We start from the raw sequence: 19650 nt of genomic DNA, 5'->3' as shown, positions 1-19650 counted from the left end.
GCTGTAAAGATCTCTGATGTCTTGTCCCCCCCTTTAGGCATTTTTACCTCCAAAAGTAAGTACTATGACAGACAACTCAGAAGCTAGGTCTTTCCCGATCTTTTTAACCAACTATTTGATAAAAGGCAAAATAGTAGAAAATAAAGACCGGTGATGAGGTATGTAATTAAGGTAATTTTTAATGTGAAGCTTGCTTTCAATGCTCAGACACAGGCTGTTCAAGCTGGAAAAACATTTTCTGTATACATCACTCAGCAGAGGGAGATCCCAGTTTCCTGAGCTTCCCTACTAGGGCAACACTGACCCTCAGAGCAGCTCTGCTCTGCTCTCCAGACCTCTGCCTCAGAGACTCCTGTTGCTGTCTTTCTCCTCGAGGGACAGCCCCAGAAGTGCAGGAAACTTCAAGACAAGGGACATCTATTGCTTTTATTTCTCCAAACCAGAACAAAACATATTTTTCCTGATTTTCTGATGAAAATCCAAAGGCTGTGATCATAACAACTCAATCAGGCTGGAAGAAACTATACCCAAAAAGTGCTAAAATCTGAAACAGAGACTCTCCTGCTCCAGCCATCCCCTGCTGTGCTCCCTCCTGACAGTCATCTGCCCCTGGAACTGAACCACGGTCTGAACAAGTTTCCCCATCACTCTGAGCCACCATATTCCTTTTCTCTGTGACACCATTTGTTTTCTTTTTTAGCTATTTTCATCTGTTGCTAAACATTGCTCTGAAAAGACACCTTCTCCTTTAATCTGCAGCCAAAACCCATTGCTTGCTCCCTGGGATGCGTCTGCCTCTCTCCTGGATCTGAGAAGCTGCAGCTGCATCAGCACAATCTTGTGTCCAGTCTCCCTCTCTTTCTCTCCTCCAGTCAGAGTTTTCTAGGAGGGGAATGCTCTTCTTCTTCCAAGCCATTCCCAGTAAAGCCTGTGAGCACTCACCACATCTAAAGCTTGTGCTAATTTACCTATGCAAGGCAGGGCCGTTCCTCGAAGAGTAAAACAAAAATGAGCTGCTAATCTGCCCCTGAGTCTGGTCAGATGCACTCGGATGGAGTAAGAACATCCAATTTATCTGGATATTTGTTTGATCCAAAACTGGATCCTTAAGGAGAGGCATTTTTGATCAAACACATCCTGAAGGAGGAATGCTGTCTATGGCCTGGCATTTCCTCCAGTGAGACGGCAGACTTCTCCAAACCCAGCGATTCCAGCCCACCAGCTGCCAGTGGCAGTTTGCTGCCAACAGGAGGAAAACCAGATCAGCCATAGCTGCAAGCAGGTACAGCTGCCACAGGTGCTTGCAGACTTCCCTGGTGTATCAGGAAGAGGATACTTAACATGGCACCAGCATCCCCGGTTGCTACCACTTCTCATGTGAAATACATGCTCTGCTGCTTGCTGCAGTGCTGGAGAAACCAGGAGCACAAATGTCCCACGCTGTATAGTGTTCAGTTATGTGATCGATGGATCACAGCCACCAAGACATGGAAGCAGACACACCGTGACAACCCACGTCCCCAGCAGAGCCGCCTGAGCCCCTGGCAGGGCTGCTCCCAGGACTGTCACGGGACGCCACCAGCCCCACGGGCACCGGCAGGGGCTCCCCGGCGGCTCACAGCCGGAGGTGTCGGTGCCTGCGGGGCTGTGGCTCCCCGGGCAGATGGCTGGCGACGCGCTCCGCGTGCGTGTGACCGATGGCGTGTGCCCGTGCATGTGTGTGTCTCCGGCACACACACTGGCAGCCTTGCCGCCGCGGCAGCCCGGCCTGATGCGGCAATAGCGCTTTTCCAGGGCCACCCTAACCCCGCCGCCACAGACACCCGAACGGGCGGCACAGCGAGGGCGCTGCCTGAGCGGGGCTGCCGCACACGCCCGCTCCAGCACGCCGCGCAGCTCCCACGCCCGTTTTAATCTCTGGAGCGATGTGCTGCAGGGATTTACCACCTGGGGTCAGCACCAGCCGAAGGAATGTCTGCAACACACGTTCTCTAAAAGAGCCGCCAACGCGACGGCTCCGCGGTACCCGAGCGGACCCAAAGAAGGTGGCACCAAGTCTGCTCAAACCCCGTTCTGTACCTTCTCATCTCTCGCACCGCGCTATGGAAGGGGGCGATAGGCGCAGAGAACATGAGGCCGGCTAGACCCGAGCACGTGGAAGCACAGGGGCAGTGTAAAAACACGGAATAGCCTTTTCCTGGCTGGGCTGGGGCCAAAGGAGCTTCTAGAACTGTGAAGGGCAGCCCCAGGGACGCTTGGCCGAGCACAATAAACCAACAGCTTTTTGATGAAGAGTTGAAGCTGCAAACGCTAAGCCACTGCCGGCTAGAAATGACTTCTTAAAGACATTTTGGAATTTGGACTACTTCACATTAAAAACTTCTGCTTAACTCTATAAAAAGCAAGTGGTGGCCAGTGCATTAGAAAGTAAAGCTCAGGGTTACTTTTAACTGCATCGTTTATGCTTTTAATGACTGTTGATGGATGGACGGTGCCTCTTGTCACTCTCCCGGCAGCGCAACAGGGAGAGAAAGCACCGAGGCACTGCAGCCTGCAGCAGGACGTGGATCTACACGCGCACCCTGAGAGGCCACAGCCCCGGCCAGGATGAAGGAAATTCCCACCCTCACATCTTTTCAGATCACTTGAGGAGAAATTACCTCAAGCAGCTGCACTCTTCCCAATGTTTTCTGCTATTGGGTAACTCACTGATTCAGCTTGAGCATCTCCTCTCCTGCTTTAAAGATTTATTTCTCCTTTTTTCTCCCAAGGAATAAGGATTTTTTTTAATTTTTTTTTTTTTTTTTAATATTTTGTATACTACATTGTCCCCTGCAAGGGCAAACATGGGCTGTAGGAAATCTCCACACACGAGCCTGGACCTGTGAGCAGGGCAAGCACTGCCTCTTCCCTGCAGCTTTTTTGGACACGGCCTTTTCAGCTTGCCTCCAACTGGGATGTGAATTAGTTTTGGACATGGCTGTCTTAAATCTTTTGGAGCCCCACAGCCAAATATAATGAACTTCCAAGATTTAGTTTTTGTCGGAGAGCCACAAACTGACTACAGCACTTGCTTTTTTAACTCTCAAGAGAGCCTGCAGTCCAGATCATGGGAACTTCTGAGATATCAAGAGGTGGTGGTGAGGGAATGCAAGGCAGACCCTTCTTTCCCCTTCAGGAACCATACAAATACGTCACAGAAGTGGGAATACTGGCTTGGGCCTGACTGCGGTTTAGGGTGGTAGAGGGGACAGAGTCTAGAGCCACAGACAAACTTCCCCAAGAGTCTTGAAAAGGCAGAGGGATGGTTGGACAATCCAATCCAAAAGACCTTTTTACCCACAAGCAACAGAAGACAGTGCAACCCACCACTCCGCCCATATTTGCAAAGTACAGGTCTGTGCCAGCACCAGACTTCGAGTATGCTTCTAAAGTTTACTTTACAACACAAAGGATACAGTTTTGATTTGCTCATTTTTGAGTGGGGAGAGACAGAAGAAACCCACTGACCCCATCTTTTAACAGAGAAAGGAAATGGTTTTAGAAAGCAAATTACCCATAATCTTTATTTGAACAGGGAAGTAAACATGTATTCAACGAATTTTGACACAATAATTGTGTCACTGCACAACAATTCATACTTACACTTGAAAGTGCACCATTAATGGCTAAATTCCATTTTTCACCCAGAAATACATTCAGTAGCTTAGAGAAGAAGGAAAGAAAAATCCATAAAACAAGAGGTGTCAGAAAGAGGTTAAAAATAAGATTTATTTGCAAATCATTTTGACAATAAACTAGTATCTCTGAGCTGTGCATTTTGGGGACTCAAGTCAGTTCCTCTGCGTTCTGAGATTTCCATTTGCGTGCAGTATGGGATACCTCTAGAATTCAAAATGAACTTCAAAGTGTCCTTTTTTGCCTTGCTGTGCTGAGTAATTCATTCCACAGGCACACTATAGGAGAGTCAAAGTCTTTGTAATGAGAAGCTGTCACAGGAAACACACAACGAAACCACCTTGGCTTAGAAAGAAAACCCAGTTGGGAGCTGTTCCACATTTGTTTAACACAGTGTTAAGCACTTCAAGATTCCCACAAGAGGTACCTGGTGCTCTATGAAAAAAAACCTCCAATAACCCAATTAAAAAAAAAACAAAAACAAAACAAGACATAAACCCAAAACCAAGAAGAGCCCAAAACTCAGTAATTATCAACATCTACCCCTAAACCTCACAAGTATACTGAAACTTCTTATTTCTTTCTGATGTACAAATGCACAACACATCTGGTTATGACCCAAGTTCCCTCTCTTGGAAGCTGATCAGCTGTCTCACATAAAAAAACCCCAAAAACCACAAAGCCTCAAGATTTAATAGTAATAACTGTATATAAATGAGCTCAGGACAAAGGCAATACAGAGTGAGATTTACCTTAATGTCGGACTGTGTGAGGGCAACCTCTCAGTCACGGTTAGAGTAACAGCAGCAGGAGAGGAAGACAGCAGCATCTTCATAACATTTCTTCAATTTATGCCCACCCATCTCCCTGACCTTTCTCTCTCTGCCCTTTATAAAGCCTGGAAGTTTTAATTCTGAAATCTTAATTTGAATCAGATTACATCAGAAGTGTATTCTGAAACCCCTACATGACTAAGTTTTGAGCAGACCACAATTAGTATACCTTACATTAGGACAAAGCTGAAAGGTAAGAGAAGGAAATGAGGTAACTAAGAGAAGAAATAAAAGAATCTCATCTACATCTATTTTAAATACAGTTCTAGAAAATATTAATTCTTATAACAAAGAGGAACCTTTTTTTTTCCTCTTTACAAAGCTCAAAATAATCCCAATAATTGACACTGGAAAAATAATTTTTCTCCCCTCCCATAAATATATATATAATAATGCACGAAAAGATGTCCAGATGTCATCAGTTAGAACAAAGAGTTAATGAATGCATTAGATCATTCAAATGTAAACAAACATGGTTTATATATATATATATATATATAAATGCCCCAAAACCTCAAAAGTTAACAACTACTGGTGATAACCAGTACATATAAGTACTTATGCAAAGTTGGAGAAAATAATAGGCTTAGAAACATTATTTTATTTGGGCTATTTTAGAAAGACTAAAACAATATTCAACTGAAAGTGCTCCATCATCAATGCAGACACCATCTCACCACAGGGGTTTCCCTGTAGCTTCTGGGGAACCTAGGCCATTTTTATGAAACAAATACTTGGTCAGTTTGCATCAATCATTACAGAAATGATCCTGTGAGCAAGGCCCAGAATTAAGCGATCTCTTCAAGCCGAACACCCGAGCTAACATCAGACTGCCTCATGCACAAGCCCAAAACTAAAAAGGGATTAAGATTTCAGAACAAATCTGAAGTAGACAAACATTGTCCTGTTCAATCCCAACTTAGCCAAATTCAGAGAACAGTAAGAGTTTGTGATGGGTAAACTGTAATTCCACTGGGTATGTGTCTCATTACACAGCTCCAAGGACTCACTCTTCTAAGTCTGATCTATGCCAGTATTTGTGGTGTAGTCAAATGTAAATATTGTTGAGGATTACTGACATCTGATCTGGGCCAGGGTTAAGCTGCAGGTGCCAAAATCGTGCATCAGCCTGTCCTGGTTCCACCTGGGAGAGAGCTGATTTTCTTCCCAGTTGCTGGTACAGCGCTGTTTTGGATTTAGAATCAGAATAATGTCGATAACACACTGGTGCTTTAATGTAAACACGGCTTAGCAACAACTAAGTCAAGGCCTTTTCAGATTCTCACCTCACCTTTTGAGGATGCACAAGGAACTGGGAGAGGACACAGTCAGGACACCAACCCCAAGTAACCAACGAGGAGGTCCCAGACCATTTGGTGTCATGCTCAAAATATCAGCTGGGGCAAAATTTCACCAGGGGTCACTGCCCAGAAACTGGCTGGGCATCAGTCATCAGGTGGTGGGCAATTGTGTTGTGCTTCACTTGTTTGATGTATTTTATTTGTCGTTATTACTGTTGTTTTCCTTTCTGTTTTTGTCCTACTAAACTGTCTTTATATCAAGATAGGAATGTTACTTTTTTCCCCACAAGTCTACCTCTCCATCCCATTTGGAAGGGGGGGTGGGCAGTGGTGGGGTGCAAGTGAATGGCTATGTGGCATTTAGCTGCCTGCTGGGTTAAACCGTAACACAGCTCCTACAACTCATGAGTTTAGCAATATTTTCACAAGACAACATTTGCCACATCTCATTAAGATTTCAAAGTTTGGGAAATTCCTATCCTGAAAATCCACTCTTTGCTGAGGAAGTATCGTATTTTCTGAGAATTTTAACTAGCTCTGAGCACACCATCTTTATTGGCAACACTTCAAAAAGATCCCATGCAAGTCTTTTCTCTTACACACTCAGGTCTGACACCTAGAAATGATCAGAGTTTGTTTCAGGAGAAGTCCTGTACAAGTGATCCAGTTTATAAATGTCATTAAGTGTTTTGGCAAAGTAATGTTATATGAAATCTGTAATACACACGCTAATGTTTATAATCCAATGATTACTTATAAGAAGTATTATTGCATTTTAAGCGTAAAAATATAAGAGGTTCTATAAAGAAAATTAAAATAGCATTAATCTAATATTGATAGTCATATAAAATAACTCACAATTATGTAAGTTTCAATATTTAATTACACATTTAAAAATAAGTTATAAAAATAATTAAGCTTCTTTAAAACCCCTAGGATATTTTTTTAGGAGTTTTTACTCATATCTACTGATTGTCTAGCATCAGCCACAGCTTCTGGTACTCGAACAGTCATATCATTCATTGATTTCTTCAAGCAGATTTGGCAGCCTAAACGTGATCTGTGGGGAAAGAGGACATTATTGTTAGTTCTAGCCCACCAACAATCTGACAGCATTTACTCCCCTTAGGTCTCCAACACTCAGCCATCCCAAACAGACCACGAACTAGGAACAGCCACTCTTGTGCAGAGCCTTAATCCAGCACAGAAGTGAACCACGTGCATCAGCACAAGGATCTGTGTGGCAATAGCCAGGATTTGGGGCCAGAACAGAACTCAGCACACTGGAAAGTCCCACAGCTGCGCACTTCCTGCTCACTGAGACAATGCAGCATATGGGTGACCCTTCCCTTTTTAGTGGGTCACTAACAGGTCAGTCCAGTGCAGGGAGTGATGCTTCATCTCCCAAGGAACATCTGGCACCTCTGAAGAGATAAAGGCAATGAATCTAAATGAAAGCCTTGGAAAAAGCAAAGCCTAGCCCCTCCATCCAGAAGTCAATGTACTCAAACTAAAAAACTCAAGATTGGGTGTAAGCCAGAAAAGACAGAAAAGACAAACATAGGAAGGAGAAGGATAAAACACTCAAGGCACCAGAGATGTCGTCCTTCATTTCTATACCTATCATTCAGCATGAGAAAACCAGGTGTTGCACACAAGCAATTAAAACCAGAAGATTTAATACCACAACAGAACTCTGCAGACATCACAAGCTGCTTTTATTGCTGGGATAACTTTAATTCAATGTCCATGTCTCAGTATTTAAGTATAGAATACTAAAGACATCAGCAAGGACGGGCACCAGTCCCTGGCAAGACACTAGCTAGCTGACAACCTGTTTCAAGACTGTAAAGTTCCCACTCTTACCCACCTCTCCATATGCATTTATCTGTATTTGCCTTTTAACTCCAAATGTCATTTCCTATTGCTCAAGAGCACAAAATCCTCATGCATGTTTTCACAGGCAGGTGATGATATTACCACAGCACTGTAAACAAACCTTACTCCTCACTGTGTTTTCCTAAGTCTTTCACAAGGATGCTCACACTCATTAAAACCTAGCACAAATCACTTTTACATCATGTTGTTGATCACATACTCTTACCAGGCAGCTTAATACTGCTTGTTAAAAAGATTTTTTTAAACCAATTACTTAGCCTTTACAGGGCCTTTGCTCTTATGCTGTTGCATCTCAAAATTTAGTGAACAATTTCTAGACTTAAGCCAACAGCATGAACTGCAAGATCTTTCTTCATCTCAGTGACTTAGATGAAGAATTTTTGTATCTGCTTTATCCCTCTATATAAAGGTTCTGTTGAATTCTTTCCTTACCCATAGCAGATAGGATAAAAAAGTAACAGCTAAGAGAATCGTAACAGTGTTTTTCAGTTCCGAATCTCACTTTAAAATGCTAAATCTCATTTTAAAAGCTGGGTTCCCACCTTCCCATTCCTTTGATGTGGAAGCATTTTCACACCAACTAATTAAGCCTTACAGACAGCAGTTCAGAAATGCCATATTGAATTCCTGTAGAGCTCCTGGGTGAATGCTACCTGGCCATTACTATTTGTTATCACTCAGTTGATTTATCTGCAGTAATACTACTTCTATGGACACATTGGTTTGAAAGAAGATCACAGAAGAAACCTTCCAGTATAGGGACAGCCCATAAAACCTCTAGAGATAATAATGCAAAAGAAACTTTGCTTTTATGTTTCATGCACCTTCTACATCACCCATTGGCTCTGCATGTAGACAAAGTTTCCTGTTTCTGATAGGTTAGAAACAAAAATATTTGCCTACTTTTGGCAAGCTGTTTCTCATCTTATTTTTTGCATTAGTATCCTTATTTTAACTTGCCAGGGTTTGCACTCTCCCATCTTATACTTTCTATTGTTTTGCAGTTAATCACAACGATTTTACTTTAACCTAATTAATCCTTCATTTTGAAAAGCACAAGCTCTCATGGCAGTTGCTGGCTGAAAGTTTCCCAAATTCAATCACTGACAAGAAGGAGCTTCTATGCTTATACCTATGACAGAACATAGAAGTGCATCTCCATTACATAAATTTACATCAGCACAGGAGTCCAGGTAACCTGCAGCAAATACCAGCCGCATAAAGCTTTGTCTTTCAGAAGAGTCATCCTCTCACATAAATGGAAGGTCCCTGGCCATAGGAAGAACATGTGATGCTAGGAAAACCTAACAGAAGTACAAACACCTTCAGACGGTGTAAAGCTTCATTTGGTATGTAGAACTTATAGGGAAAATAGAAATATTTAAACAGAGAGCTCTGGCTTGCTACTGTTTTCCAGTTCTTCAGTAAAATCTCCTTGCTTTAAACCTTTACTTAAAAGGCAGCCAAAGAAAAAAATGTTTTCATTAGATCACACGCCTCCAGAGCTGTTCAGGAAGTATTTTGGCCCTGAACCTTAAAGTTACTCTTTATTATGGTAGGCAGCACACTTACTAGGCTAATGGGTTGTTCTTTTTTCAAAACTGAAAAGGGGTTTTTGTGAGATGGGAAAAATGATAAAACAAAAGAAACTGCAAGTATCTCGCAGCTTGACTTCTTCGCCTTTCCAACCTCCCAAAAATGTCCAGATTTGGCTGAAATGAGAAAGCGTATTGTCATGTAGAAATTATGAGCACAGGACTCCTTTTACTGATATAAGGAGATAGACAAGTTAATTCAGAGCACCTCTTTGCAGAGACAAACGCCATGCTATACAGACCAAATATAAAGCCTCTGACACAATTGGAAATACTGTCCAAAAACTTCAAGCGGTTCCGCTGAACGATGAAGGAAAGGGCTTATGAAACCTCCTAAGGCACAGCTGCCTGCTGTTTGTGAGGGCACGTTCTGTGACAAAGGCTACTTGTGCACCAGCAAGTACAACAGCCCACCAGGAATGGGCCTGTGATGAGAATTAACACCCTAACTACAAGATGTGTGATGGTGAGGGTGATACAGAAGAGGTTTACCTTAGAGTACCACTAGTCTAATCTAATGCTTATCAGCAGTCGGAGCACGCTTCAGAATCAGTTTCTCCCAAAAGGGAATCTGGTTTATGCGCACAAGAAGCACTGTGATATGAGCCAAAGCATAACAAGTACGTGCACTGATATATCTCTACACTGTTTGTTCTAGAGAAGGCTTGGAGGAAGGATCTTAGCAATGCACATAAATACCAGGGAGGCTGGAGAAGGTGGAGTCTCAATCCTTGGACATATTCAAAAGCTGTCTGGACATGGTGCTGGACATCAGATCTAGGTGGTCCTGCTTGAGCAGGGAGTTGGACCAGTTGACCTCAAGAGGTCCCCTCCAACCTCAACCCTTCTGTGACTCTGTGAAAAGAAGATCTGACCAAAACCTAAAATACTGACATAAACACATTCACAAAATACATTAACTAGCTACAGATGACAAGGGAGAGAAAACAAAAGGGAAGAGAAACAAGAATAAGAAAATCTACACACAGGATAGCAGTGGCAGAGCTTTCGTGGAAGAACTGGGTTTCCACTCATACTTTAGTGTTAACATTTCTGCACCAGACCCCTCTGAAGACAAAGTACTGGCAACTGACACTTTTCAGGCACAAAAACAATACTGACATCTTTTCAGTAGTAATTCAGACAACAACATTTAAACTCAGCAGTCCCATTTGTGTAACAGAATCCAGCTATTCATTAAAAGCTGTTTAAGGTGCTCCAAGAACACTTGACTGCCCCATCTGCAAAACTTTCTTCCCATTCTTTGGGGAAGTAACGTTGGGAAGTGTTATGTTGCCTTACGTTTCTGTGAGGCCATATGCCAGGTCCAGCATGTCCATCTCTTCATCAGTAATTGCATCCAGTTTCTCAAATATGTGGTCTTCAAATATTAAATGACAAGTTGAACAGGCTAGCGTTCCTTCACATGCACCTAAAGAAAAATAAATCAAGATAATAGAAAATCCAAGTTCCAAATTGCAGCTGAATTTCAGATGAAATTCTGTATGTGTTTGTTTCATATAGGAAGTCTTGGTTGATTAGCAAAATTAATGTTCTGTATATTCCCACATTCATATACCTACTCTGATTTCAACTGTCCATAGTATTTCTACAGTTACTATAGCACGAAGATTTACTTAAATGCTAAGTAATCAGTTAAAATACTTAATTAATTCCCCTTCCACCATTTAAAGAAAGAATAGCTTTCTACTATAGAAGCAGACAATGCTGTCAATCAACACTATTTATTTCCAATGCTGATCCTTCTTAGCTCTCTTTCCCACGATTCTGAGGTTTTCTCTGGAAGTTTAACAGCAGACACCTGCTACACAAAAACAGTTCCTCAGAAGTACAGGGAGGAGGGATTTTATACTTCTCACTCAACAGAAGAGTAATTCACAGCAACAAAGGTAGTCAGGCTAGAGAGAGATGGCCTACATGGATTACAAGGTGTTCGACTATGAGTCAAGGACCTAACAAGCTGCTGGGGCAGAGCAGCACAAGCACCAACTCCACCTACCTGCTACAGATATTGGGCCACCACAGCACAGTACAAGTTTGAACTCTAACAAATTTGTCTCTGTCACTGTATTGGGCTGTGTCTTGGGCTGGCACCAAGCTCTCCACAGTGTTCAAAAAGAAATATGCACCTTCAGGAAGAGGGGGAAAGCTAAATACTGTAGAGAATACAACCTCAGGCTCAGATTTAAATTGATAGAAGAGAATCAGATAACACATTAGGCAATCTTCACTTATTTGCTTATTTCTAAGGAGAGCAGAACCAAAAGTACTGTGACCACATCACCTTTGTAATCCTTTGGAAATAAGGGAAGCAAGACTGTATGTATAACCACTGCTATGAAATTAAATAGTGGAACTTATCATTAGACCATGAGAACCCCACAGAAAGCACCATACTGCTATGGTACCAAAGCATACATTCAAAGTGACCACAACACTGTAATACAACATTTGATTTTTAAATTATATCATGTCTTCAAATACACGTGAAAAAGCAGAGTTTAATTAAAATGCCAAAACATAAAATTCAACACATCAGCAGCTTAAGGATCATTAATGTTGGGAAATTGAGGGGAGGGGTCAGGGGGGAAGGAAAGAACACTGACCAGTCTCCTTGAACAGTGGAACATCTTTCTACAACTGCAAAACTGGCAATAACAAACAAATTGAGTGCAGCTGAAACATTCAATAGATCTGTAACCCTTTATACAAATACATTTCTATTATTGTTAATGCATATGGGATGCCCCCTAGTGATAGAAGCAAATAAGCAGGATTTACATTTTACTTTTCCCTCATTACTTTTTTCTTAAACAAAGAATATACATTTTTACCACATTATTTCTCTGCCCTAGTATGATATTTCATTAGCAAGTGGTTATTGAAATGGGAATAGCACATATTATAATTAAAGACTGTAACAGTATCCCAAACTTTCAGTTTGGCTTCCCTTCATTGACAGCATTGCTTTTTCCCCACTTTGCCACAATGCTTTAACACAGCTGATACTGACACAGAGAACATTTCCTGTAGAATACAAGCAGACCAGCCATAAGCCTAAGTGAGTCATTTAATAAGTGATACATAAAGCTAATTGCATTAAAAAATTTTGATACAATTTTTCTTCCGCAGATATATGCAACTCTAGACATAAAAGATGTCTCAAATATTAAGTATAAGATTTTAAATCTTAGCAAAATTTTTATTTCTATCAGTAAAATTTATTTGCACTTAACTAAAACACACATCAAATTTCAAACTGTGCTACAATACTCTGCTGCTCTCTTTTTTTACCAAGTGCTTCATGTTATGCATTCAGTTCTGCAAATTGTACTACCACTTTCTGCTTTAGTTCTATTAATTTTCCAGCTCACGTTCATATAAATATCTTCCCAAGGTATTTAACTGCAGTTACCTAATACCTTTGAGCAATGTGTTCTAGTGTTTTGACCAATGAGGGCTGGTGAAAGATGCCCATAGCAGGGGGGTTTGGAACTGAATGATCTTCAAGGTCCCTTCCAACCCAAACCATCCTATGATTGTAACTATGGAAAGTGCAAAAGTTTGAAGAAATACAAGTTTTAAATTCCTCTTGTTTTGATTTTAAACTGAACTAGTACTAAGTTAGAATTTCGCAAGGTCTCCTTTACCCCAGTTCTGTAATAAGAACTAAACTTCTTGCTCTTCCTTTCTTACTGACATGGACTTGGTTGTTTCTTTCACTTTGCATTCCTCTGCTGTAAATACGGTGCTACAAAAAGCCTGATAATAAATTGAGACAGACTGGCACTACAGAAGTAACCAGACACTGTTAGAAACACACCAGTTCTGTGTTGCCTCCAGAACAGAACCTTTCAGCTCAGAAGAGGTCTGCAGGCAGCATGTCTCAGACTCCACTTTGACGGCACTCCGTGTGTATTCCCCACTTTAACACTCAACTTAATAATCACCCCAAGTATTTTTTTAAAACTTGAACCAAAATATTCTATGCAGGAGGAAAAAAAGGGGAGAAAATCCCAGCAAAGTTCAGCTAGGTTTTATATATAAAATATTCATTTACAGTTGGGCTCAATGATCTTAAGGGTCTTTTCCAATCTAAATGGTACTATAAATATTTATGCATAAAGAAGAACATAAGTTCTAGACGCTGAATAAAATAGTCAGTGAATCTACTTACCAAAACCATCTATGTCTAGATTATTGTCAACAACAACATCCAGCAGTGAATCTCCAGGTTTTCCCTTGGCTGTTAGTTTGTCACCGTCGCGGTTTATGAAATGAACAGTTATTTTATCTTCTGAGCTGAAAAAGGAAATGATACAACACAATTAAACAATTCTAGATTTTTTTTAGTGCTTTGGAATTGATTGAATAATACTAAAATAATAGTTGATACTACTACTATCAGCTCCAAGAGAAGAGAAATTAAAGTTATTAGCTTTTAAGAACTGCAAGAGGTACAGGCTTTTACTGCTGTATATTGAACAAAGACCATGAAAAACAAGAAAAAAAAAACAAAACAAACTCTTGGTGTCTGTTTTGTCACTATAAGCTATATGGCATCCAGATGTTTTGCCTTTCACCAAAGACAGTCAGTTTATTTTAGGCACAATATTTGTATTTTTAACAAATATAGGAGCTTATTTGAAATGTTTATCTCCCCACCTTTCTGTGAACTCTTGCTTTGGAATTATGAATTTTTTGTTGTTCTCATAATTATCATTTAGGATAAATTCTAAATTTTCCCATTTCTGCTTAGAGTTTTAGATATTTTACTTTATTAGTTCCAAAATTTAATTCTTCTCTCCCCCAACAACTGAAAATTCTCCAACAGCATTCTGCCGTTTTAAGGCACAGATTATCTGAGGAGTTCATCTTGTAAATATTAATTCTAGTGAAGTACAAAATTTTTACACTGGTTTCAAGGAAAGAAAGATTTTTTTTAAATTTTTTTTTCCAGACAAATGTTTATTTAAGAAAAAAATCACTTTCAGTCTGCACAAAAATGTCTTAAGATTAAAGCTTTTAACCTTTTTTTTTTTGCATTCTGTATTACTTTATTTCAAATTAAAGGAGAGCTTTAAATATACTAATAAAATACAGTATGCTCAATTTTAAACAGGCTATTTTCTTTCCTACAGTAAGTGACCAAAACAAAAACTTGCTGGATGGACAGTGAAGAAACCTGCCAAGAGATGACAGGTGAAAAAAGAACAACTAAAAACCTAATTCAAAAATTTTTGTTTCCATGTGAAATTCATGTTTAAGAACCACATGGTTCATATTACCCATACCCGTCTTAGTAACTGTGGGCCTGCAGTGATTTATGACATATGAAAAATATGCAAATTTGAATATCAAGTCACCCCCTGGAAAACTCTAACCTGTACATCTGAATATTAAAGAAAAAATTTGAAAGTGGCCATGCTGAAAAAATCAGTGAACAAAATATTTTTGTAACTGACTGTAAAAGAATGTGTTTTCTGTGTCCTGGCTTGTTATGAAACAACAACAAATGTTTGTTGCTATAGACTTCATACACCTGCCCCAAGTCAAGTTCCATCAGCACCAGTGTGCTCTGTGATGATTCAATATGTCATGTTCAATTCTTTTCCTATCATCCCTCAGTCCCCTCTCCATAAGGCAGCCACAAGCCACTATTAACTATAAATTCATTCCAAAACTATAATTGTTAAGAAAGGCTTGACCTCACTGACCTGCAGAATGCAACTGAAGCGTGTTTCATAAAAAAAAAATTCAGAAATCTTAAAGATATATCCTTACAAAAGATGATTTATGTTGCACAGTCACCTGTGATATCCAAGGACCACCAGCAAACCATTCTGTGGGAGTTTAAGAAACCACTCTGCTTTTCATTTTGCTCCTCGGCTATGTTAACACCTCCCACAGCAGAACCAAGGAAACAAGCGCCCACTTAGATAAACTAGTACAAAATTCACCGCCTCCTCTGGGAGCTTGAGACTGATGGGTTTAGGCTGCCTCTGGAAAGGTACAGATTCACATTCTGAGAGCCCAAGTTAACGTCTGACAGTATAATTTTAAACTGCCTCAAAAAGCCCCTCCTGAGCTCAAAGTACACTCTCCTTTGCTGAAATATTTCTGTCAACGTGACAAAAGCAATGCTGACAGGAGACACAGTGCAATATCTACTTGCATTTCTGGGAATGCTCTGCCAAAGGTATAGACATGGCAAGTACTAAATATTTATTCCAGTATCCTAAACATGCTCTTTATTATAGGATTAGGCACTCACAAGTACCATGGACCAAACAGTAAGATGTCTGGGCATCCATTAGATCCCTGGAACTTTTGTAAATGACAAGTCAACTCCCTCCCAGTTTTCAAAATACACTTGAAACTGTCTTCATCTGTGGTTACACTTGGATCTGATAAAACACCACAGTGCCACGTGAGGAACAGTCCTGCCCCCACTCCTTTGTTCCTTGTTTCTCCAGCCTCACAGTGTCCTGTAGTAACCTCGGTCTGGGAATGCACTGGCTCAAAGCCAAGGTCAATTACCCCACAGATGTCAGAACCAGCAGTCAGACCGGGACCCTTAGATGAGATTTACACCAGTTTAGAATGGCTGTGTTACTCAAACTTTAAACTGCAATGACACAATCTGGGTTTCATGATCAGATTAAATCTCTTTACAGCATAAAAATGTGGGTTTGGGTGATCCTCACTGCAAATCACCCTGCCATCACCCTCACACCAGTATTACCACAAGCCAACTCTTTTTGCTAACGTGGATGAAAATCAACCACAAAAACAACTGGACCCAGAAAGCAAAACTGACGAAAGTGCCACTGCCCACAACAAAAACAAGGAAACAGCAGCGGGATCCTCTTGTCATTTGCCTCAGCCAGTTGAGGACCTGCACTGTGGCTGCCTGCGCCTCATGGTGTGGAAGCAGCAAGGGGACAGATGGAAGCACCACCCCCAGGTCACTGACTTTTGTTAAAAACTGACACAGTAATTAATCTTTTGACAGGACCTAATCCACCCTGATTTATAACTGAAACTAAAATTTATTTATTTGTGTGAAGTTAGATACAGCCTTCTTAAGTCTTTCAGTAGATCTGGCTTTTTGCTATTCCCACCTTCTATCACTCTTCACTTAGCTAAAATATTTCAAAGAAACAATCTCTGGTGCTTCACTCGGTGAAAATTCTTTCAGAAGTGTGTGTATGTAATAATCAGACTGGTCAGACATTCAAAACACACACTGAGCCAATCTTCTCAATAACTGGGGGATACCATTAAAACAAAAATCTCATCCACATGAAACAATATTTAGGCTTTATAAATTTCAAGTAACGCCGGGTTTGTCCACCTAGACATTGTCTGTATCAAGGAAAAACAACAATCCAAATACCAAAATGCTGTGAACCAGCCACAGAAACAGCAAATCCAACAGCCCTAATTGCCCAAGGAGTCCCATGAATTAAACTATTATACAGGCCTCAATCAACAGAGGTTATAAATCTCAACTAATCTTTAAAGCATGCAATTAATATGCTGTGCACCAAAAACATTGTACAGATAACCAGACTGGTATAAAAGAATTCTGAAATAACTAACGTTCACCATGAAATTAAAAGAAAGGATAAGGGATAAAACAGGAACAAGAGAAAGGGGGAAATGGAAATGAAAACAGTGTCTGCTGCTCCACTGAAACCCTTGGAAACCTCTGCTCACAGGAATCACTACAGGTAATGTTTCGTATAGTAAGGTCTTCATCCTCTAGACACAAATACAGCTGATTTTACATACATAAATAATGATGTATCTTTTTACTGAAATAACACTGGCTGATTATATAAAGGTCAGGAACTGGGTCTCAAATAGGATGCCCAGGGAAAGTAACTTATGCATAAATGGAGAGAGAATAGTAATATAAAAGAATTTTCCTTTTCTCCCAACTCACTCAGCCAGGTTATGACATCGAGTATATAAACAATATTGGAAACACTTGTTTGCATAAGCTTTCTTGCTGGTGTGATTCCAAAAGGAATGTAAATAAATTCCATTCTGTAATCAGCCTGTTTGCGAAAGACCTGAGGGGATAACAGGTCTTACATTACTATTAGGTAAGGAAATGCTTTCCCTTTACAGGATTCTTTTTTCAATTATTTTAATACCTCTTAAAAAACTTGTCAATACATCACATCTTTAGTTTTTGAATTAAAAACTGCAAATCAGGGACCTTAAAACCAACTGATTACCAGCAGGATCCTTCAGAGAAGAGATCTGACCTAGCAGCTTACGCATCTCATTTGGGAGTCCTAGGCTAGAAAAGTTAAGTCTCTCCATATTAAAAGTATCTGCTGGAACAAAGTCAAAGATCACCTACAGGAGAGTTTAAAAGCAAACTATTTGAGACAGCTTTGATGTTGAGGGCACTATCCCAATCTCCTGGAAACAGGCCAGGCTACACCCCTGATGCTGGGCTGCTGATTGTGGGTCCTGCTCCAAGCATAGAAAACTTCTCTGGCAGCCAAGTACATCAGGCTTTTAAAACTTCAGCACTTTAAATACTGAAAGTTAGCTGTAGACTCTGACCTACCTTTGAATATACAAACCACAAGCCAGAGGGCTGTGCATAAACAATCTGTGACTACCTGTAATAAGCATCATAACTACAGCTGTTGACTGTGTAATATTAAATGCCCAGAGATGCAATGCGTTCTAAAATACCGACTCATACATACTGGTGAGGAGAGGAGGAGCTCTGCACATTTAGATCGGACCACAGAATCAATTAGGTTGGAGAAGACCTCTGAGATCATCCAGTTCAAGCTATTACCAAAAATGACCATGCCAACTAAATCATGGCACTAAGCGTCATGTCCAGTCTTTCCGTGAAGAAAGATGCAAAAATGCTCTTCAGTACAGAAAAACTATACCAAAGGCAGAACATACTTTAATTATTAGGATCTCTCTGATATGTGCTTTACTTCTACCACAAGCCCAGCCAGACTTTCACGCAAAAAAACTAAAACCAAGCAACAGAAAAAAAGAAAAACAAGTGCAACTTTAGTAAGGTCACAACCTCTTAGAAAACCAGTCTGAGCACCAGGGACGCCGGTTCAGCGTTCCACAGCGCTACAAGCCGTGTCACCAGGGTTCCAGGTCACACCGACCCCGAGCCTCACCCGTGCCGGGGGCGGCTGCGGGGCCTGGCCCGAGCCCACCCGCAGCGCCGGCACAGCCCGACGGGCACGGCTCGGGGGAGAGGCCACCCTGGGGCGCCTCGGGGCCGCCGCCAAGCGCCGGGGAGGGCGGAGGGGCCGGGACCCGCCAGGGGCACCGCGGGAAGGTCATCCCGCGCCAGCCCGGCTCGGGCGGCCCGTGCCGCAGGCAGCCGCTGGCCCCGGCTGCCCGCAGCGCCGAGACCCGGCCCCGTCCGGCTCCTCCGGGCCGCCGCCCAGGGGAGGGAGCCCACCCGGCGCTCCACGGCTGTGCCCCCTTACCTGAGCACCGCCCGGGCAGAGAGGCTGAACGGCCGCGCCGCCCTCCCGGCGGCGGCAGCGCCGCCACAGCCCGGCCTCGGCCCGGCTGCCGGCGAGGCGGAGGAGAAGAGCCAGCGGCGGGAGGAAGCGGCGGCGGCGCGGAGGAGCCGCGCCGGCCCCGGGGCGGCCATGGCGGCGATGGCGGCGGGACGGGAGCGCTGGGGCCCGGCGGGGCGGGGGCAAAGTCCCGCCGCTTACGCGCGCGGCGGCGATCCTGGCAGCCGTTTACGCAGCGCGCGGCCCGCCCCGCCGGCGTGACCGCGGGGCTACGCACAGCGCGCGGCAGCGCGCGGGGGGCGGGGCCGGCGCCAGGGCCGCCCCCGCTGCCCTCAGGTGCCCCCGAGTGCCCTCGCGCTGCTGTCCCGCGCCGCCCCCGGCCCCAGATCCCAGCGCGGGGTCGCCTCTTCCCGGGAGAGCGGCGTCATGGAGCCCAGCTGACCCTCTGCCCGGCTGGGTCCGCGAGGGATCTCTTGTCACAGCAAGGGCTCGGCGCTCACACGCCGTGGAGGAGTCACCCGGAGGGTCGTCACTACGTCCCTTTGGGGGGGCCTGACCCGTGAGGGAGTGGGCTCCAGTTCCAGGCTGGGCAAGTGTCGATGCCGCTTAGAACTGCCTTGAAATATCTTATTAAATAATGTGGAGCTCTCGGGGAAGTGGAGCTGGCAGCTGGGGAGTCTGAGCCTTCCGCCTATGCTGTCCAGGCAGGACCATGGAGAAATTCCCAGTTCCTCAGTACTGTTTCTTACGACGGAGGATCCAACCTCTAAAACACAGGCATCAGCAAGTG

The 19650-nt window shown here is 42.6% G+C and overlaps 1 protein-coding gene across 1 annotated transcript; it reads right to left on the bottom strand.

The window, feature by feature from the left end:
- Nucleotides 1–3744: 3744 nt before the first annotated feature.
- FDX1 (ferredoxin 1) lies at nt 3745–19109 on the bottom strand. Its single transcript, XM_066175809.1, has 4 exons — nt 18825–19109; nt 13505–13629; nt 10609–10738; nt 3745–6872 (listed from the first exon to the last, which is right to left on the bottom strand). The coding sequence occupies exons 1-4, from the start codon at nt 18992–18994 to the stop codon at nt 6758–6760; spliced, it is 540 nt and encodes a 179-aa protein (XP_066031906.1). The 5' UTR covers nt 18995–19109; the 3' UTR covers nt 3745–6757.
- Nucleotides 19110–19650: the final 541 nt, after the last annotated feature.

Source organism: Chamaea fasciata, unplaced genomic scaffold (assembly GCF_029207755.1).
Source record: "Chamaea fasciata isolate MVZ Bird 193981 ecotype frontalis unplaced genomic scaffold, bChaFas1.0.hap1 SCAF_2, whole genome shotgun sequence".
NCBI lineage: Eukaryota > Metazoa > Chordata > Aves > Passeriformes > Sylviidae > Chamaea > Chamaea fasciata.
This window is presented reverse-complemented; position numbering and strand designations above follow the sequence as displayed.

Bases quoted from the DNA above. Each gene is read 5' to 3' on its own strand.
- FDX1 (XM_066175809.1), bottom strand. From the start codon at position 18,994: ATGGCCGCCCCGGGGCCGGCGCGGCTCCTCCGCGCCGCCGCCGCTTCC. The intron at 13,630-18,824 runs GTAAGGGGGCAC...TTCCTTTTTCAG, and splicing joins TCTGCCCGGGCGGTGCTCAG to CTCAGAAGATAAAATAACTG. The intron at 10,739-13,504 runs GTAAGTAGATTC...ATTTTTCTTTAG, and splicing joins TCTAGACATAGATGGTTTTG to GTGCATGTGAAGGAACGCTA.